The 22,918-nt window shown below is 36.3% G+C and overlaps 1 protein-coding gene across 4 annotated transcripts in view; it reads right to left on the bottom strand.

The window, feature by feature from the left end:
* Nucleotides 1-6,656: 6,656 nt before the first annotated feature.
* LOC149564014 (uncharacterized) overlaps nt 6,657-22,918 on the bottom strand; it is a 98,847-nt gene continuing 82,585 nt past the window's right edge. For 3 of the 4 annotated variants that reach the window (XM_089827118.1, XM_089827120.1, XM_089827119.1), the window contains exons 5-8: nt 9,054-9,161; nt 8,648-8,926; nt 7,583-7,726; nt 6,657-7,284 (exon numbers count right to left, since the gene is read on the bottom strand). In XM_089827118.1, the coding sequence (XP_089683244.1) occupies nt 7,096-7,284; nt 7,583-7,726; nt 8,648-8,926; nt 9,054-9,161 (720 nt within the window). In that variant the 3' untranslated portion in view covers nt 6,657-7,095. The remainder of the gene's footprint in view (nt 7,285-7,582; nt 7,727-8,647; nt 8,927-9,053; nt 9,162-22,918) is intronic. The other variant, XM_089827121.1, reaches the window with a different exon arrangement.

Genomic DNA, 22,918 nt, shown 5'->3' with positions numbered 1-22,918 from the left:
TCACATACCTTATATGATTGGTGCCACCTAATTCATTGGAATTCTCTCCTATTTCTACCACACCAATCTCTAAACTATTGCATCCATCCCATCTCTTCGCATTTGATAAAGCATTGCCTTCTCTCTAGTTTCATTGATGAAACCCTTGTCTAAACTAAATTCATCCAAATCTACCAAGTTAAATTTAATCTCTACTATGTGCATTATGTGCACTAAAGCACCTAAGTTGTCCTCCATGGGCTTATTTACACAAAATTCCAAAAAAATTACATTAGTTTTTCATTGCAAGTGATTATCCTACATCAATCTAAGTCAACCACATCTAGCTATCTAGCAAATGGTTCTATCATGAACCCATTATTTTTCCAACTCTATATCTTGAACTAGGACACGTTAGTTTTCCCAACTCTGAATCCTAAGATGGGACTATTTCATCTATTTGACCTCTTTGATTGATCTTCCATATCAATTGGTGATTACATTGCTATGTTATTTCAAGTTTTTGTGTGATCCAGTTCTTCAATGAACCCACTCTTATCATGTTCTACAGTCTTTTCATCATCATTTTTCAAAAATACAATTGGATATTTCCAATTTCATTTATGAGGGGGCAACATATCAATATCAGTCATCATCTATCTAAGTTTCACATCCAAGTTCTTCAACCATTCAATCCATTCTACTCTAGCCAATCAAACCCCATTCAATCCATTCTACTCTAGCCAATCAAACCAGGGCATCCAAATTTTTTTTCAGATCATCAAACATCAGGTTTTTCAACTTGAATTGAAACCAAATGATTCAAGAACATTCTTTGAACCAATATGCTACACATATTAGTTCAAAGAGGGGTATTTGTAGACATCTAAAATTGGGCACATCTTTTAATCAGGCCTTTCACTGAATTAGCAAGGGTTTTAAGGTTAAAATCATATGTATTTTGGAGAATTGAGGATAAAGCAATCAAATATGATTTAAATTAAAAATTCAAATTAATCAACTATTTGAACCCATTTGAAATTTACACATGAAATTCAACTTTAAAGAAATTAAAATGGGCATTTATCCTCAAAAAACAATTTTATATTCAGATATCTCCAAAATCATATTTTAATCAAAGTGGATCTCATGGATATTATTATAATTGAGTGGGATTCTCCATTATGAATATTTTTATTCAAAGTGGATCTCATGGATATTATTATAATTGGGTGGGATTCTCCATTATGAATATTTTTATTCAAAGTGGATCTCATGGATATTATTATAATTGAGTGAGATTCTCCATTATGAATACTTTATTCAAAGTGGGTCTCATGGATATTATTTTTTTATTCAAATAATAATATAATAATTGAGTGGACTCTCCATAATGAATATTTTATTCAAAATGGGTTCATGGATATTATTATTTTATTATTTAACCTTTACCCTTGGTAAAAACCAAACCTTACCCCAAGCTCTTTGAAAAATCTATAAATACAAGGCATTTCTAGAGTAAAGAGGAGGTCTTCATGCATTGTTGTTATAGAGCATTCTAGAGTATTGTGAGAAGAATCAAGTTTTTAGGCATTGGCATTATAGTTCATTATTATCATTACCATTTTAAGTTTCTTTATTTGTAGAGCAATCTCATATCTATGCTTTGTTATTGTAGTCCATAGTTTCATTTGGATGTTCATGTTAGTTTGTATGTCCATGCTAGTGTTGCATCAAATCATGTTAGTTATACAATATCCCATTCTAAGATGTCACTGAGATGCTTGATTTGAGAGCAATTTAGCCATCGTAGTTAGGAAGACATAAGACGCTCTTGAAAGACTTAATTTGATAGTTTGTTCTTCAATTTCATTATCTTTGGATTTGCTATCATTTAAGTTTTCATTCTAATGTTTCATGAATATGCTTTTCATTGCTATATATGTGCTAATCCAATTAATCATTTGAATTGTCTAAGCTTTGATTTGCACAAGTACATCATTTAAGAGCATACACAACCTTCACTTCCATTCTTCACCCCAAGTCCTGGTGTAAATTGCCTCAGCTTCAATGATCTGTCTACATACTCAAAAACAAGCTTCACTCTCATACCACTTGATACAGTGCAAGGCATGAGAATCCCTAATGGAGATGTCCTAGCCCCCAGCAAATAACCACATAGCGAAAACATAACAACAATGCAAAACAAATGAAAGATCTGATACCAAATCACAACTCTTTATTCATAGATATAACTGTTTATGTGCAATATGCCTGGTTGTAAGGCCTTTTGAGTTAGGGCCAAATACAAACAACAATTACAATATTAGTTCTGCAAGATCCCACAAGATCCAACTTACAATCTCAATCCCAGCAAGTCCAAATCCACAACTTGATAAGAACACCAAGAAAAACCACACTTGTACCCTTAAGTCCACCAAGCAATCATCTGGTTCTCAAGCTGCAACTACTAGATCGTCAAAGTTCACATCTACTTTTCATCCTTTTCCCAAGCTGGATGATAATAATGCCTAAAGACTCCACAAAACCCCCTACTTATACCCAACTAAGCCACAAGTCAACCCAGTTCATTACAAATTAAATTAAATAGCTTACATTAAATATATGTTGAGCCACAAGTTGGCTACAACACAAATTAAATATCCAAAGTCGGCTCACAAACAACTTGGCACCAACAAGAACCAAGACCAAGCCAAGCATCAACAAATTCCCAAGCATTGTCGAGCTCCTAGTGCATACTGAGCACCACAATGTATGTCGAGCACCTAGTATCTTCTGAGCTCCCTTCAATGATCGAGTTGGCTCAAGCAACACTACTAACGAGCTCCCAGTGCAAACCAAGCTCCCAGTATCTATCAAGTGCCCCAAGCTTTGTCGAACATCTTCATTAACCAAATCACTCGATTAACACAACCAAACCAACTCAATATCGACCGAGTCACACTTCATTCTTCGATCAAGTCCCCAAACTCCAAAGCCAAACCACACCATCCTGCAAGATTGCAAGCCAGCCAGGGATCCTCTTGCATCAAAAGCATTTAAAAGGTATCTTATTCAATACAAAAATGAAATGTTTAAGTGTGTTCATTAATAAATAAGTAGACTCATTCAATATTCTACAAATATTTGTTCTTTTATATGTTATATAGTGCTTTGCTTGTCTATATATTTTCAAGGATTTTTTAATTTTTTTTGGGTTGTCCTAATATAGGTTTCACCTTGGTTTATGTTAATGCATCTTTTATATGAACTCAATTATGTTGTCATTTGATTAGATAAAGAGATCAATTTATTCTATGCATCATCTCCCCATCGCCTAATACACTTTAAAAACAATTGATAATCACACTTTCAATTGTGATTTCAATTAGTCATGCTTTCATGTATGAGAACATAACAATAATATGAGTTGTGACTAGCATCTGCACACTCTACATCTTTTTAAAAAAATTGATAATCACACTTGCAATTGTGATTTTAGTTAGTCATGCTTCCATTTATGAGCACATAACAATAAGAGGAGTGGTTAATAGCATCTTGCACACTCTACAGGTTAAACATTTTATGTTACACAAGCATGTAGCCTTGCATGTCTAAACTAGCATATAGATATATTGTGACACCAATATTTAGATACTTTTTGCAAAAAGGTATAGTTTGTAATTAGACAAATGCTTGATCACATCATCAATGAATTTAGCACTTAAGGAAATCCGCATGGGTCTTGTGGAACTATAAGTAAAGAAGGCCTTAGCTACCTTAACAATTGGCCCTAAGTTGCCCAATTCTAATATATGTTTATAACAAGCTTTCTAATTTGGACACCTTTAACACTTATAAGGAGATTAGTAGGCCTTAATTATTTGGAGATCACTTATAGAGACATTCGGGTGGTCATAACCCCTAAGAAAAATTAACTTTTTCCTGACCTCTACCCTAAAAAATGGTTAAGTACAATGAAAATTAAGAGGATATAAAAGAAAATGCAATTTTAAAATGATATTTTGAAAATGCAATTTAACAAAGGTTGGCAGCGCTTGGTATAGGATAAAACATCTATTCTCAAGCCGTTTCAATTGATTTTTTCTTTGCCATTGTACACATTTATAGAAAATTATGTTAATTTGTAAAGGGAAAGTAATTGGGAAAGCATATATAACAAGAGCTCTTTGATATAGAGCTCGAGTCCCTGCCTTTTGCTATCAGTAAAAGATATTTTAAATTTTTTTAATATCCATAATAATAAATTGAACTAGAAAAATAATAATAATTAAATGAAATATTTAAAATTAAATAGTTTTTGAATAGAAAAAAGAATTAAATAGTTTTTAAATAGAAAAAAGAAGTAATTAATTATTTCGAGAGATGGATTTGTGGAAACTGAAAATTGTGAATGTTTCTCTGTCGTACCTCTGAATTTCGTTTGAACACAATATCGAATGAATCCGTTAAATGTTATGAAGGGTTTCGGAATCAATGTAAAATTAAATTGAACAAAGATCTTGGTTGATGTGAAGTGGTAAAAAGGAAAAATTATGTTTCTTTTATGTTTCCAACAAACTGTTTCTTTCAGAATGAATAACCATTTCATTATTTTGATTCTTGTAGTCAACTTAGATTGTTCACAAATTCCATGTACTATGTATGGATGCTAAATAGTCATAGTATCTGTGGCATAAAACTCTGAATTGTCCATAACTGGCGGCAACATGAAGTCATTGTCGTCACACTATGCAATTAAGCTCTCATACCCTTGCAGAGACCGTTCTACAGCCTTCAGATCCCGCGCCAGCAAAGGTTTAGGCACCCCTTCCTTGCACTAGCTAACAGAAAAGCCATATATAGAGACACCGGAGCCATATCCATATCCATATTGGAGCCACAAATTGTGTTTGTTAAATGCGACAAGGATTACACAGTTCTTAAGGCATATTCGATGGTGTTCTTCCACAATTTTTTTCTGGTTTCAAGGGGTATGCATACTATTTCAGCATAGATTTTCTTTGAAGCATGTATAAGCATGGGGTGATTATCTGAGAGGAAAGAATATTTTTGGGAATGGACCGCACAGTCGTCCTTACAATAAAAAAATCGGCAGGGAGAAGTAGACGATGGATGAGGATCTTCTTTGAGAAAGCACACTGTTTAACGTTATTATTATCAGTTTTTCATTGCTGTATGCTTTAGGGGGTTTGTGAGCAGTACTAATGGAGATCAACAGGGCAGGTAGGTGGGCATGGCTGTTCATCCAGATCTCAGATCTGATATGAGCTCAGAGATCGAGCAATAAAGTGTGAATTCTGTTTTGCTTCTTGCACTTCCCATCTGACCTAGCTCAGTCAGAAAGTTGCAAACCATTTAACCGTCCACTAATAGACAATGAGTCTGTGGATTAGGTCAGAGAGCTTAAAATCTCAGTAGCAACATGAAGACTGATTAGATAAATTCGAGCTCCAGAATGCATGTGATCTTGAATGCCTTGTGTTCAGCATAGAGGAGGTCATTGAACATGTTTCCATCTAAAGCAATGGAGATCGAATCAAGTGTAAAACTAGCAAATAGAAAACCTTCTAGTTTTCTTTATTTTTTGCTTATGTTTCCATCCAGTTCTTTGTAGCAAGAAACCAGTCTCGCCTTTGTAGCGTTCAACTGTTAGTGCCAGAGAACAATTAAAGTTTGGTGATATCTTTCCTTTTATTCATCTACTTGGATTGTTATCTATTAGATTGTATGGGTTCCTGTTGAAGTCTGCATTCAAGATTGTGCGCTAGATATTTTCACCACGGTTGATGATTTCATTGAAAATTATCTCTGCTACAAACAAGACATTCTAAATTTTTTTCTTGAACAGGTAAAAATTGTAGATGAGATAGCGTTTTCTGCAAAAATCTCCAGTACACCGACCCATCCAGTTCCATAATTTCTTTATAAGAACTTTCTAAGATTTATATATTGGTATTTTCTATTCCAGAGGCAAATAAGTGCAGATGCAATAGCCATTTTTGCCGTCGATAGCAGCAAATGCGTTGCACAATCTTTCCATTTTGCTCGCCTTTCTCAGAAAATTTATGGTGAAGGGAAACCCTGTGTTGCAGAAGGCTCTAGACGTTACTTGTGCTGGAGGATACTAGAAGGGTGAGGAAGACTCTAGAGTTTAATTTTTGTTATTTTTTGGACCCAAAAAACTTATTTTACCCCAGCAAAAATAGTATGAGCCAATAGGAAAATAGAAATTAGTGTAAAGAAAAATATTTTAAAAATAAAAGTGATTTATAAAATAGAATGTCTGATTTTTTTTCAGGTAAAACATTAGTTCCCTGCCTATACATAGGCAGGGGCTAAAAATTTCACAAGAACCAATAATGTCGTCAAACGAATTTTATCCAAATTTGTCAATTTCAATAAGTGTTCTTCTTTATCTCAGTATCAAAGCTCTTGAATCATTAAATACAATTAATATCGCTTTCATGCACCAATTCAAAATTTAAAATAACTTCACGAATTTGTTCATAGAGATTGAACTCTTTGATTAGAAGTCTTCAAAAAAAGAATATTCTATTATTTTCAGTCATCAGAGTCAGCTGTATTCTCAAATTCCAGTTGCATGCACCTCAGAAATGTGTTGTCAAGAATTCAAAGACCATTTTGAGACTGTATGCTCTGGAAAAAAATATGAAATAAATAATATGGAGACAAATAACTACCCTGAGAACATGTACTTCTCCTTGGTCCCCAGATGGATCCAAAGAAAATTAATGAGACCAAAGAATCTTACGATCCTAGTTCACTTGTTATTAAGGGCTGTAATCATTAACTGTTAAATTCAAAGCATCATGGATTCATGATTTAGATAAACTGAATCCAATCTCACAAACTATACAGGTATTGGGTAATGCTTGGCATTTCAGTATTTATTGCGTCAATAGAATTAGAATTACAAGCAAGGTGATAACAGAAATATTTCTTACATTCATTGTCTTGTTTTTAAGGGGTATTATCGGATAGAGTACCTAAGAATATAGACACTTTTACAGAAGTTCGGATAGGAATTAAGGTAAAGAATATTTGAGAGTGGCCTGAAACAAATTTAAAATATCATGATGAGATAGGACCGTAAGAATATGAAAGCCAGGGATGTTGTAATGCTGCAGTTGCTGTGGGCCTTTTCTTAGGATTTATTTCAAGAAGATATGTGACAAAATCAATAAATCCTTGATCTCCCATTTGAAGTACGTTCTGCAAAGCGGTCCTCTTTGGTGTCAAAAACTCAATTCCATTTGTATCCTGAACATAAACAAGACCATAAGTATCAGTTCCACTAATGATTTGACATTCAAGTTTTACAGTGTGAAGGAAAACCAATTTTTCCTCAAGCAACAAATGCCGCCTACATACAACCCGCTGATGTTGATAGACTGAGAAATTAGGAAACATGAAAGAAGATATACTCGTCTTAATATTCATTCCACTAAACAAAAGGTAGCTGGTACAGGCCATTTACTACATATAATTCAAATTAGACAGTGTTTATTGTCTTATCTAAGTTCTAAAATGTAATAATATGTGTTAAGGAGCGACATACCTGATTTCGTTCATAAAGTGTGTAGCTTTTGGTGAAGTACTTGTGTGTCACACACCCCATGACAAGCATCTCTTCATCAATTGGACCAACCACCGATATTATGCTGGCTAACAAGGTTGCTGAGGAGTCGCTTTGAAAGAGAACCTATAAAGCAGACAATTTGTGGACAGCAAATCAATCAGTCTAGATGATAACATTCCTGATTGAAATGTTGAATGCTAAATGCCCTTGATATGATATGGTTGTAAATTAAGAAGATGCTTTTGAAACATCCTTTCAAAAAATTTCAAACATCAAACAAGGATAAAAATAAGATGTCAAAAGATTCATCGTTCTTTTTAGATAGTTTTAAATTCTAGTTTATTAAAAAACGACAACAACATACTTATAAAAGTTCCTACAATATCGCCTCAACCCCTACAATACACTCTTGCATTTCCCAATGTATGTCTTCTATATATATGTGGGAAAATTAATTCTCATATTGCTTCTAAGATGTACGCAAAATGAACTCTCAGCTAACCGTTTCAGCCAAATTCAATTTAAAAAATAGCAAGGAAACTACACTTCTGATTAAAAACCATAGGTACTTATGAAGGAAGTGGTACCTTTTTCAGTCCTCAGTTTCCCATGATATGTAAATGAAAATAAGGTAGATCAAAAAGAGTAATTTCTGTAAATAATTGTAGATGGAATATCTAGCTAAAATTGTAATTATTGGAAATTCATTTCACAAAGAGATTGGCAATACAAAAGAATTGCAAGAGGAGGCAGACCTCAAGGTTATATTCCAAGACATTGTAGCATAACCCTATACTAACAAGAATCAACACAAATAACATAAAATTTAACTTGGGATGTTTGAGACCCTAGTCCTCAAGGTCGATTCATGGAGAACAATAGAGCTCAACATTTGTAGAAGATTACATATAGAAAAGAAAATAACTAATTCACTGCCTCGGGCTCTTCCTTTTCTAATATTATAGCCATGATATGAAGATTAATTTAGCTTTCAAAAAACTTTGAAAAACATCCACTAAAGCATGCTCAATAAAAATATCTTACATTGCCCAGGAAAAGTTCAGGAAGGATGCATCCGAGAGACCATATGTCTATCCTATTATCATATGGAAGCCCAAGGATAACCTCAGGTGCCCGATAAGATCGGGACTGCACAGTTGAGCAGAGATAATCTGTGACAAAACAGCTACTACCAAGATCTATAACCTTCACCTCACACCTACTATAGCTTTTCATAAGAATGTTCTCAGGCTTCAGATCACAGTGAATAAGACCAAGATTATGCAGGAACTGCAAAGCCTCTAAGCACTGAATAGCAATTGACTGCACTTTTACAAAAAGTGATGACAAGTTAAAGAGGAGCACATATCAACGTTGTGTGGAAGGAAAAGAAATTTGAAAAAAAATGAAGTACTTAGAAGAAAAGCAATATTTGATGCAATAAATCAACCTGTAATCTTGGCATGGTGAAATATGCTTCTCCTCCAGACTCCCTGTTGAACTTGTAAAATTCATACAAATTTGCCTTTAGAAGTTCACATACAATGAACAAGTGCTCCTGATAAAAGAAAAGTGCCAGTGAGACTCGTCAACAAATGATAAGTAGTGTAAGCAATAAGACAGCATTACTGCTTCACAAAAACTAAGGATGACTAAATGAAAAAATTAAAAATAATAAACTGATAAACTTCGAAGTGTAGTGCTTTCCATGATATTCATAACATGATTCTACCTATTATGACATTAATAGTCTTCTCAAATCTCTTGAAAATTTAACATATAAATATATCTAACCCATAATCGATGTCTCTCTTTATGTTTGATTATGGTAAACACGAGAAATAGGCTGAAGCCTGTTACAAAACAGCCACAGAGGCAAGCAGGATGAATCTCACCAGAAGTGAGACTAGAAAAAACAGTTTAAGCAAGTCTCTCAAGAAAAGAGATGGGAAGAGAAAAACCAACAAAGGCCAAGGGGGAAGAAAAGACCAGATGATGCTTTTGACTGGACCATGGAACCAGAAGCTAGTTTTGAAAAGAAGCCAAAGCCAGTAACAAAGCCAAAATGATGAAGCAAACTTCAGCAATGGCCACAATGAGGGGCGGGACAGGAGTAGAAAGTCCATTCATTCATTGTAGGATAAAACTCAGACAAAGGATTAACATGCAAATCTTCCAGTTTCATTTTAATATTGCACGAGGAATGAATGTCATCATCTATGTGGTTATCCAAATAAGTGCTATTTAAAACAATCTATTCCTTGGATGAGGAATCAGGCTCCTTGCCATTGTGGTCGAGCATCACAATACCTGGTACCATCCTATTTAGATGAAGCTGAGGACACCCTGCATCAGATGTGACCTCGTTGTAATGCATTGTATATGACCATCTTGGCAGACCACAAAAAGTGCCCAACATTCTGGAGACAAAAAGTCTCATAATGAAGTTGTTTCTCCCAAATCCCAAGCTTGGAGCATAGTTTCAGACTTCAGGTAAACTCTGAACCAGATTCGACTATGACAGAAAATCTAGCAAAAAAAAAGTTGTCCCTAGATTTAGTAACATAATCAATGGCAATATATTGGCCAAAAGCTCTAGGAAACCAAATAATGCTTTCATCCCAGAGTTTTTAAGGGAGATGAATCCAAATTGAAAGCATGACAACCTTGGTAGCATCAAAACCATTGGACCAACTTTGTAAATGAAGGCCTTGCCGAGAAACCAGGGACCTCCCTGCAATCCTCCATGGAACAAAAGGAGAACAATGGATATCTGTTCATCAAGGCCACAATACGAAGATCTAGAGAAATCCAACAATCAAATTTGAAATTACCAATTGGGAATAAAGTCAGTTCAGTCTATATTCCCAATGAGTGTAGATTGCACACAGACACAAATTATTTCCACCCACATATTAGGAATACTTAAGAAAAGAGAAAAGGGAGCATGAGGCATCTTAGCAGATGTATCAACCCCAGCATAGCTGTTCTGCAAAGAAGACCTGGAATGAGGATATTCAAGTACACCAAAGGTCAAGACAGGAACAGCACCTTTGTAATATTCATCCAGTCTGAACTAGAAGGTTTTCTACTTGAAGATGAAGAAGATAAAGTCTACAAATTGATAAAATTGCTATAAAGAATATGGTATGAAAAGCTAACCAAGCATGTCCTAAAGATGAACTTACAGAAATTTCAGTTTGAAGATACAATTCTTTTTGCCAAGAAATTTGAAAGGATGGTTGAATGCTTGGTTGTGTAGGTGGGTGACCTACAATGAAAAGTATAAATATCTATAAAAGCAGAACTATAGGAAGGACTTGAAATGGCTGACTTTGGTCCCTTCATTAGTTTCTGGGTATTGAAGTACTTCAAAAACCTAAGTACATTTTCATAATAAATATATGCTAACAAAAATCTAAGCAGATTTAAATGATAGACTGCAAACTACAGAATAAAATTTTAAGCTAAAATCAGGTGATATTACAATATTTGTTGTTGCTAAATAGGTACAACCTATTTATTGAAAATCCAATCTATGTCATAACAACTAAAACAGACGTTTCTTTTGTTATTGAAATTCTCTCTAGATTCATACGTAAATAGGGGGAAATCATTGGGTAGCAACAACACAGGTTCTTCAATATTTCAAGAGAACTCCTACCTATAGACTAAAATACTCCAATTCACAACATTTCAAGCTACTAGAATATTCAAATTCAGACTATGCAGCAACTTGAAAGAAGAGAAATCTACTTTTGGCTTCATAATTATCTAAGATCAACATACATCTCTTGGAAGTCAACTAAGGAATAAATCCTAGCTCTCTCATCAACAGAAATACAATAACTAGCAACTTTTAAGGTAACGAGAATCTTATGGCTGAAAAGGACTCTTGAAGAGTTTCAAGAGAAACAAGTTTCTTCAACACCTCTCATAGTTGAAAACACTTTCACAATCAAAATGGAAAGAAATCTAGTCTTTCATGACTAAACCAAGCACATAAATACAAGATTTCATATGATTTGGCATAATGTGAAAAGACAACAATACACAGCTAAAATACTAAACTACTGAACAAGTAGCCAAATACATTCAGAGATTTTTTTTTTAAATTTAGTCATTCTTAGCCTCACAATAGCAGTTGTGGATTAAGGGCGTGTGTAACACAATCTACACAATCCTTGACATAATTATTAAATGAAATAATAATAAAAATTCGACAATCATCTCAAAGTTGAATTGAACAGTCATTTCATGTTGATAACTGTACTTTGTAGCACACTTTATGAAAATTGGATTTCACTCTTCTATTTCAAAATTCATTTTCCTACATTGACAAACCAATACTTAAATAATAAATTGACTAGTGTATGGTAGGACAATAGGGTTCACTAGTCTCTGCATGCAACTATTTCACATTTACATTATAGTGAAAGGAGAATGATCCACTTAGCGCAAGATCTTTGGGCACAAGGTGAATTTTGTGGTCCTTCATGATGAATTGGGAATGACGATGCAATTATGGAAGATGAAAGCAAGATCTAAAAAAGAAATTGAAATAGTGTCTTTCATCATGCACGGGGAGACAGAAAATTGGTGTGAGAGTTCTGGTAGAAGATCTAGCATGTACAGATGATGACTAACATGTGATCCAAATCTCATGTAGAATCAAGGGGACTCTCTTGCACCTGGGCTACCAGCCCTGAATGCCAGTTGCATGGAAGCAACCCACTCCCTGCAGTTTTTTATCTCTCAACAGGGAATCTGCAGCTCTTCAGATGCTCAATTTGTACATTTGATAAGTGTGTCGACGCCTATTCCTTGTTGATGCAATGCTCTTTGAATATGATCATAGATGTTGATGCAATGGCATGACTCCACAAGACCTAAGAACAAAATCATGAAATTGTGCTTGCCTGATAGTTATTGAAGCTTGCCACAATGCTACATCTGAAGAAGGCCTTGAATGCATGAGTGCTTAATTTTTTAATTGAATTTATGGATGTCTTGAGAGGAGATAATTTTCTTTTATACCTCTCCCTAGCATTTCAAGGTGTAATTTTGGAGCAAGCCAATACAAGCTTGAATTTCTTGCTTCTGCAAGCTATTCATTGTGTGATTTAAATTTGGGGCTCAATTGCAGTGAGTGACTTGTCCAAGGCAACCTGCTCCCACCAGTGCAGATCCAAATTGGGACATGGTGTTCAAACTGCCAAGGAAAAGCTAAAATTTCAGTTGGAATTGAACCGGAATAATGGGATTGAATATAGGAGGCCATACATGCTAGAATAAGGCCTGAGAGCAAGGAATTGCATAGGAATGCAATTTACAACACTACATTTAGCCCCCACTTTAGTGGGAGTATGAGTCTATGCCCATACGAAAAAGTATAAGAAAGGGAAAGAGAGAGGCCGGGGGGGCGAGACTTCAAAGAAGTAAGGCGTCAATAAGTTCTAGGGAAGAAGACCCCAAACTCTAGGATACTAACTCATACAACCACCTCCAAGTGCACACAAAACAAAACAAAGCAAAGACCAAAGATAATAAGGCTCCAAACCAACTAGTTAAAAAGACCCCGATAACCAAAATGTTTCAACCGCTAATTGTGTGTATAAAAAGTGCCACTTCTATAGACCATTATTCTCAAGAATACCCAAGACGAAGAGCATCTCAAGAGGCAGTCTATTGCTCTCTATCTATGACGTGCAAGAGTGCAATGATAGTGCAGTGGCTCTGAAATGAACCTAATTAGGCAACCCTTGCAAGGTGCACCATAAAACGAGAGATTCAAAGGAGTAGAGGCAAAAGTGTCAATATCAAAGAATCAAGTATGCAATGCAATGCAATCTAAGCTAAATGAAATGCAAGGTCTAAGCCAACAAAGAGTTACAAAACCCTTAGTTAAACTATGTGAGCTAAGTTATTGCATAAAAGGAAATCTAAGCTAGAATGCAAGTAAAACAAATGCGTATAAATGTGCTCAAGAGTGTGAGTAAACAGAACGATGGTATAACAATAGAGTGCAAGAATAAGGTATCTCAGATGAGAGAGTGAGGAGAGAGTCTCCTTTTAAAGAGAAATGAATGGTAGAGAATAAGAGACAAAATCAAGGGTGGAAAATGAGTCCCATGTTGACTTTTTGCACAAAAATCTCAACTAAGCAAGAACAACGGTGTTGTTTAAGAGGCAAAAGATGTGTGGACGAGAATTAAAGTTGTTTTTGAAAATAAAGATTCCTCTCACATAGAAAAGTGTGCCCTCCACGTGTAGACAAAAATACATTTTCTTTTATTTTTAAAATAGGGTCTTTTCATATGCCCACTTAGGTATTAAGGGACTTGGGGATTTTATTTAATTAAAAAGGGACATGAATCTTTTAATTAAATAGCAATTTAGGATAAGGTAGTCAAATCATAGGTTAAAATTAAATAAATAGTAAAGTGATAATTTGATCAAAGATGAGTGATAAATAAATTATGCAAAATTGCTAGAAAGGGGGCTCAGTCTAGAGGACCATGTTTTGGTGATTACACTAATATCATTCTCACAATGTTATTGCAAGGGCAACAAGTGGTCACTTGAAAGAGAAAGGGCATACATCAAAAATAAGACAACATCATCCAACCAATAGCAATGTGTTATGTTATGGGATCATGGAGGAGAAAGACAGGAAATCATGGATTCCACAGGGTAGCAAGTTGTGTTATCATAGGTGATCCATGTGAAGAGAATAGGAAGAGTTGAAGGCAACTTGTGTTATGATAGTAGGCTTAACCTAAAAAATTGTGAATAAGAATAACCAAACAGAGCACAAAATTCATCAAAAAATAATTATATACAATCCAAGCCAAAGAGTACACAACACTTGTGAGGCAAGAAGGAGATAGTTCTAAAAAAATATCTTGCAACATGTGTAAACATATCCTTTTGAGGATGCACAATAGGAAGAGATCTTTTCCCAAAGACATCTATCTCTAAGAGGATATTTTAAAGAAAAAATTAACATCATTGGCTAAATGTGGGGAAGGAGAACAAATATTCATACTTTCCCCATTTCTAGATAATGGAATTCTTGATGAAGGATAGCACATCTTTGGTCCCAAGTGAGGGATCTTCTTACGATAGATATACTCTTTCAAGCAAGGGAAGAGGTTGCAATCAAGGATATACCAATGATCTTGAACTCGCCACAACTAGTACGATTTTTTGGGAGTCGCAATTCGTGGCATGCCTGGTAGGTTTACATGACCTGTCAACATAACCGCTAGGTCATGGGCCATGACCCACATGGATCACGAAGCCAGTTGGTCATGCCATGATCCGCATGGCTTGCTAAGCCAATCAGTCATGCCATGACCTGCCAAGTCCATGGCTCATGACCTGCGTCATGGTAGCCATTGCCACAAAAAATTAAAAAAGTGTTTTCTTTTTTTAATACATTTTTCTCTTTTTCCCTAAAAGGTATTCTATTTGCTTGTTATATGAAGAAGAGAGGAAAAGTGAGAGAGGGGAAGAAAAAAAAGAGGCCATAGGTTTGTAACCAGAAGGGAAGAAGAGTATCAAGGAGTCCACAAAACCACATTGGGGAGGCCATAGGTTTGCATTGAGACCATCAAGGAGTCCATAACAGTTGTTCCAACACTTCTCAACTCATTAGAGAGAGGTAAATGTTAAATTTTGTAGATTTTAATGTTTTTTCTTGGTATGTTTATGAATTTTTCATTTTTTTGTTAGATTTTTTAACTTTCTAAATCTTGAACATTTTCTATTAAAATATAAATTGCATACTTCAATGAGAGAAGTAGAACAATAGAAAACCCTTGATTTTTATTTTTCTTCCAAGTATAAACATGTATTTCCATTTTTTTCTAAAAAATATGTAAGGTTTGCTGATTTTTCTAAAATACAATGCACAAATGTTAATTTGTGATTTTGTTTGTTATTTTGTCGTTGCAGCAAGTGTTAAAAATATTAATTTTTCCCAGTGCCTCCATAGTGTGAGTCTTGGAAATATATTGAAGACTTTCCTAGTAGACAAAAAAATCAAACAAAATGTATGTTTTGTAAGAAAATTTATCATGGTGGCATCAATAGGTTTAAATATCATATTGCCGACATACCTGGCAATGATGGTGACCCATGTTTATTTGCAATTGTTGAGACACTTTGTTTCTGTTATGTTTGGTTAGAAGCACATACAGAAGAAAAGAAAACTAAGAAGAGGCAATAGGAAGAGTTAAATGCTATTGGCTCACATTCATCCCCATTAGCATTCGCATCTGCATCCACATCTCCAGATTGTATTGGAGAGAGTTCTTGCATGCCTCCCTTTCATCATAGTCCCAATGCTTCTATTGCCTCCCCTTCTAATGGCACTATTACCCTTGGCCCTAGAGTTCAGAAATCAAAGTTGGAGAGTTATTTTGTGCCACGCCCTACTCCTGGTGCATAGCCCTTGCTTGAGAGCATGGGTTGGATCAAGGAGGTTCATGATGCTGCACAAAAATAAATTTGCAAGTTTTGGAACTTTTGCAACGTCCCATTTGTTGTAGCCAGGTAATTCTTTTTTATTTAATTGCTTAACATTTAAAATTAAATTTTAAAATTTATTGTTTGAAGTTGAAATTCGCTTTGTCTAATGATCAATCATAATCTATTTGTGACAAGTTTCCTTATTGGCAAGGCATTATAGATGTCGTAGCCATTTGTGGGGAATGCTTTAAAGCCCTTATAGATAGTGAGTTAAGTGGCCCCACTAGTTACAAATGGTTAACAATATGAAAGTTGAGCTAGAGGACCACGTAAAGTCTTGGAGCCAAAAGGGTTGCACCATCATGATAGATGGCTTGAAAAATAGGAGTTATAGGACACTCATAAATTTTCTTGTTTTTTGTAGAGATGATTGATCATTCTACATCCCTAAATGCATTGAATAATTTACATTTTGATTTGTTGATTGATCCATGACAATTGACTATTATTTTGCTTTATTTTTAGGATCCACCATGTTCTTTAAGTCTATTGGTGCTTCCTCACATGTGAAGAATTCCACATACTTATGTGAGGCTATTGATGAAGTCATACGTGTGGTGGGGGAAGAAAGTTTGGTGCAAGTGGTGACAGATACTGCAACAAGTTATGTTGCTGCAAGTAAACTTTTAACTTTTTAAAAAGAGGGATCTATGAATTTATTTAAAGAAAATTCAACACATCTAAATTTCTAATTAAGTTCAAATTTGTTGGTCTCCTTGTGTGGCTCATTGCCTTGACCTCATGTTAGAGGATATTGGCAAGCTTGAATAGGTCAAATCATGTGTTGATAAGAAAAAACAATTTGCAAGTTTATCTACAATCATGCATTCTTCCTTAAGCATGATGAGGCAATACATGAAACAAAGGGAGTTGGCTCATCCTAGTATCACGAGATTTGCCTCAAATTTCCCCATGCTAAAGTCCTTGTTGAGATCAAAAGCAACTTTGAGATACATGTTTATTGATGAGGAGTAGACTGCCTCATCCTATGTTACGATCACCACAAGGATGGATGTGGTAGATTGTATTTTTGATGAGCCAATTTTTTGAACCCCTTGTGTAGACATCATGTGGATAAATATATTTTTGTTAAGTTTGCAACTTTGCAATTTTTCTTATTTTAAATTTTTATTGCACACTTGTGACTTAACTATTTTTTTAATGTTATATGCAACTCACTAAACCCCTCGCAGTTCTCCTATGAGTTGATGGGGAGAAGCCCTCTATGGGCTACATATATGAGGGCATGGATAGGGCCAAGGAGGCCATCAGATTCATATATGCAAGAGTTGAGGATATGTATTGCCCTATTTGAGAGATCATTGATAGGAGATGGCAAAACCAACTTCATAGACCCATCCATGTAGCACCTTATTTCCTCAATTTTTCACTTTGTTTCCTTGATAACTTCAAGGCGGATGAGGAGGTTCTTGGTGGCCTATATACAATGCTACAAAAGATGTCTAGTGATGACACGTCTATAGTGCAAGAGATAGATGCATATAATAATGAAAAAGGGGTGATTTTCACAACCAAGATGTGCAAAGATGCTCGGGCAGCATTGTTGCCAGGTAGAAATATATGTTAAATGTAAGACTCGTAAGTTTATGGCTTATGCATTCTAATTTTATAATCTATCCTTAAAGTTGGAAATGTGACTAATTTCTTTTCATTTCCTTATTTTAGATAGATGGTGGCAAATGTCATCAAAAAATTGCCTACAACACCAAATCTTCAAAAATTTGCCTACAACACCATAGTAGAGATTGATCTAGAGTTCGAGTGGCTCCTAAGTTACCAAGCTTATATTTATTGAGGACCATGAGTGGTTTGAGTAGGCAAATTGTAATGTCAACATTTTTAGCAGGTTCTTGTAGTTGGCCAAGTCAATTCACCATCGCGACCTTCGTGAGCTGATAGTGGGATTTGAGTGTCTCAGTTGTGTGCTTATAGGCTTTCTAGCAGCCTATGGTGTGTTTGGTTCTGTTTGACGACTTACTATTTATAGTAAGTCAATTTATTGGTTCCGATGACCTCAATTGAGTTAGAGGAGTTGGAGGATGCTCTCATTTTTTATTTCGGGCTTTCGGTTTGAGCTCCAAGAATCTTGGAGGGAGCGTCTATTTATAGAAAGTCACCCCGTTGGGTTCATTCATCATCTTTCATCATTAGGATCACTTTGGTCTTGTTAGATTTCAATTCTAATGCTTCTTCAATTGTTTTCGCAAGACGGGTTAATTATTATTATTCATCTAAATACGCTGAGGTTGTTATTTTTGTTGGTGTTTTTGGTTGGTCGCCTCAGTATCATAGCTCATTGGAACCGGGATGAAAAGTTTTAAATCGTGGGAACAATAAACAATGGCCTTACATGTCAGAATATTAAGTTATGGTGGAAAAGGTCATTTTCAGAGCCAAAAGCAATTAATAATTAGATTATAATGACACTTTATTATATTTTAATGTTGTGTGTGGGAAGCTTCTTTGTCATGTCCCCTCTCTAACGACATAACCTTAACAAGGAATTTGCCTATCATCGACTCTCGTAGGCAAATGATTTTGGAAAGAGAGTCATTTTTATTTCCACATGATTACCTTTTTGCTCTCGGAGAATAATAATCCTGTAAGTGGGGCCTACTTGTTCAAATATTAAATTAAGGTTGTACTTTAACTTTATAAAGTTATTTATTTAATTTTATAAAGTTAAATAATAATAATAAAAAGTAAATTATTAAAGACAATTTCGGAAGCTTCCAGTAACTTCTCAACAAAGTGAATAAATAGAGGCCATGATGCACCCATTCAGGCAAGTGATTTGTGGATTTGTTTTCTATTCCATTTGGAGCGGTTTGTAGCCATTGGTCTGCAAATTCTCAAACTATCTTTGGGAACGTTAACTCTCATTGATAAGCAATTTTGAGGGTGTGAGATATCATCCGAATTATTGCAATCCTGAAAGTGGTACCACAGCCATTTCATTGAATCAAAGGTTGTAGCCTAAGGCCGGATTTTCGTGGAGGTTTTGACAAAGGAAAAAAGAATTGATCAGAGATAGAGTGGAGGGTTTGAAAGGGAGCTGAGAACCCCTGTGGTTATTGTTCAGGCGAACCGACTGAGTCTTTCAGTGTCCTGACGGCCAACCCAAGCCCGCAAAGACCAGTATATTTTAAGATCACATTGTCATCCGGTTGCTTGGGTCTTGCGGCAGGACTGCACAGTCGACGGGTTCAGAGGAGTACATATCGCATGCGTTCTTAGTGTTTGAGACCACCGAAGGTTGAGGAAACAGTCAGTGCGACCGGCCAGAGCATTAGCGCCATTCATCGGAAGTTTGGGTAATAATCGCCGACCCTGTATAATCTCATCGCAGGAGTTAGAAACAATCCCTAACCCATCCACAACTGGGACGACGGCGGAATAACTGTTATCAGGCTCTTTTCACAGTAAGGGCGTCTTTGCAAATCGGCCATCAGGGATAAAGTTAGCGTTATGTATTGAGGACATTGAAGACCAATGTATTGTCAAGGCGAAATCAGGTTCTTTATTGTTTATATTCCATTTGATGTTCAGCTATTGAGTTATTAATGAATATTGCTGATAGATTAATCTATATCATTCTGTGCATTTCACTGGAGACAATACAAACTGAGGGTTTCTTGATGAATAATTGATAATCGTTTCCAATATAGTATTGTTTTTGTGACCCATATAGTAGGGGTTATCTCAAATGGTGCCAGAACCTGATTGCTAAATGTTTGACGAAATGTCTAACCCTTGAAATATTGAAGTTTTTTGGTGCTAAAAGAGACAATAATCCGTTGAGGTTATTTCAGTGGTATCAGAGCCATTGTTCCTGCCATCCTGTTGGGTAGGACATCTTATGCAATCTTATTCCAGATATTATATTCGCAGGAGGATCAGACAAAGAGGCAGAAACATGGGGGAAAGACAATCACAGAGTCCACCGAGATTTCCTAGAATTGACGATGAGGAAACCAGAGAGTTTTACAGATTCATGACTACAAGACAGGAGGAAATAACTCAGTCATTTCAGGCTTTGAATGCCACAATGGAAAGAATTGTTCAGCCCAGGATCCAGGAACAAGGAAGGGGTACATCTGATCAGGATAATATAAGTGTGGCAGGCTCACAGGGTGCTCCTAGGCACAGATCATGGACAGCAAATAGGCCTACTCGTCCCACTTTCCTAAGGGAAGATGCTCAGGAGATAGGAGAAGATGATTTACCGGATGATTTCCAGGAAGATCTTAGGGCTGCTACTGCAGAATGGCAGGCTTTACCCTCGCATGTGCGTGAACTATTGAACTTTGATCGATATCTGAACCAAAGGAGAGAACATATGAGGAGTAGCCGCTAGAATAGGAGGCCTAGAGGAGGTCATGATAGTGAGTTACAGCGGGCTGTTAGCAAACTCACTTTACCATTTTTCGATGGTAGTGGTCAGATGACAGCGCAAGCTTGGATTCATAAGTTGGACACCTTCCTAGCATTAAGGCTTATGTCTGAAATAGATGCCATCAGGTATGCCACCTTGCATCTGGAAGGCACAGCCCATGATTGGTGGTCACATGGGATGGTTACATTGCAGCACAATCAAGTAACATCGTACCAGGACTTTGTGGATAGATTGGTTGAGCGTTTTGATAAGAAGGATCCAGAGATTTACTTCCGTGACCTAGCACAGTTAAGACAGTCTGGCAATTTGGAGGTTTATATTAGTGAATTTCAAAGGCTGTCAGTCATGGTACAGGATGTGTCTGAAAGAAGGTTAGTTATCTTATTTACAAAAGGATTGTCTGAACCCCTCAAGGGATGGACTAAGGCATTTGACCCACCAACACTGCAGGAAGCCATGAGGAAAGCACGGAGTATGGAGCTTACAGCACCTCCTAGTAGGTTCAACTCTCGGAGTCCTACCTCTTTCAGAGACAATAAGAAATTTGATAAGAATAAAGGGAAGAGCATTGAAACCAAAGGAAAATCTATTACACCCCTAGATGCAGAAACATTAAACGACTTGCGCAAGAAGAAATTATGTTTCTATTGCAAAGGTCCATATGATAGAGACCATGTTTGTCCTCTAAGACCAAAAGGGAAGGCCAACAGAGTTATGTGGGCATATTACGAAGGATCAGATTCCGACAGTGCAGCAAAAGAGGATGATCACAAAGGAAGAAATAGGAAATTCAAAACAAAAAGAGGAGCCTGAATTGCATTTACAGCAAGGGCGTTTGTCTAGCATTCAGCAGGAAGGATCTTTTAGATTACGTGGTGTTCTAGCAGGACAGAAGGTGATCACATTGGTTGACACGGGAGCTACACACAATTTCATCGATGCACAATTCGTTGAGCGCCGCGGTATTAAGACAGAAGAATTTGAAGGTCTTCGAGTGCAGGTTGCTGATGGTTACACTCTTAAGTGTAACAGGATGGTTAAAGACATGCCATTACGCCTGAATAATTATGAGTTCAAAGCAGATTACCATGTGGTCAATATGGGTGACTTGGATATCGTATTGGGGATGGCATGGTTACGTTTATTAGGTGAGGTCACTTTTCGACTCAAGGACATGGAGATCAAGTTTGAAGTGGATGGGAAACAGCATGTGTTGAGAGCTATCCGGAATAGCGACATCCGAACGATTTCTCTCAGACGATTAGAAAGATTGGTCAGACATGAGGATATTGAATGGGCAGTCATGTGTACTCTCATGCCTACACAGGAGGAACAACAAAAGACAGAATATCATCCTGACATACAGACATTGAGGGAGAAGTATAGTAAGGTATTTAGCGATATTCCACCTGGTACACCACCTGATAGAGGGATTGAGCATATCATCGGATTAGAAGAAAGTGCTAAACCAATCATGATCACTCCATACAGGCATCCAAAAAGGCTCAAGGATGAAATAGAGAAAACTATCAAGGAGCTTCTCGCGATGGGACATATCAGACCCAGTAAGTCTCCTTTTGCTTCTTCAGTAGTTTTAGTTAAAAAGAAAGATGGTTCGTTACGGATGTGCATAGATTACAGAATGCTGAACAAGAAAACCATTAAGAATAGATATCCCATTCCACGGATTGATGAGCTAATAGATGAACTACATGGGGCATGCTACTTTAGTTAGATTGATTTGAGATCAGGGTACCACCAAATTAGAGTCAGAGAACAAGACATCGAGAAGACTGCATTCAGATGTCACTGTGGGCATTTTGAGTTTGTAGTGATGCCATTCGGGTTGACCAATGCACCAGCTACTTTCCAGTCCACCATGAATAAGGTTTTCCATCATCAGCTGAGGAAGTTTGCATTGGTTTTCTTTGATGATATCTTGGTATACAGTCGAACATGGCATGAGCACATGGAGCATCTAGAAACAGTATTAAAGACCTTGCAAGCAGAATCCTTGTATGCGAAAGAGTCTAAATGTGATTTAGGTATGACCGAGTTATTATACTTGGGACATATTATCAGTAAAGAAGGAGTACGAATGGATCCTGATAAGATTCGTGCTATTATGGAGTGGCCTACTCCTGAGAACCTGACACAGCTAAGAGGGTTCCTTGGATTATGTGGCTTCTACCGCAGATTTGTTTGCGGATATTCGCGACACGCGGCTCCTATGACTGATTGTTGAAAAAAGGAGCTTTCGTTTGGACAGCAAAGGCACAAGCTTGTTTTAACAACTTTAAAGAGATCATGACTTCATGCCCGATACTAGCATTGCCTGATTTCTCGAAGCCATTTGAACTCCA

This window comes from Cupressus sempervirens, chromosome 4 (genome assembly GCF_028749045.1).
Source record: "Cupressus sempervirens isolate cs-2001-9-10 chromosome 4, ASM2874904v1, whole genome shotgun sequence".
Taxonomy (NCBI): Eukaryota; Viridiplantae; Streptophyta; class Pinopsida; order Cupressales; family Cupressaceae; genus Cupressus; species Cupressus sempervirens.
The sequence above is the reverse complement of the archived record's forward strand: the minus strand, read 5'-3'. Positions and strand labels throughout refer to the sequence as shown.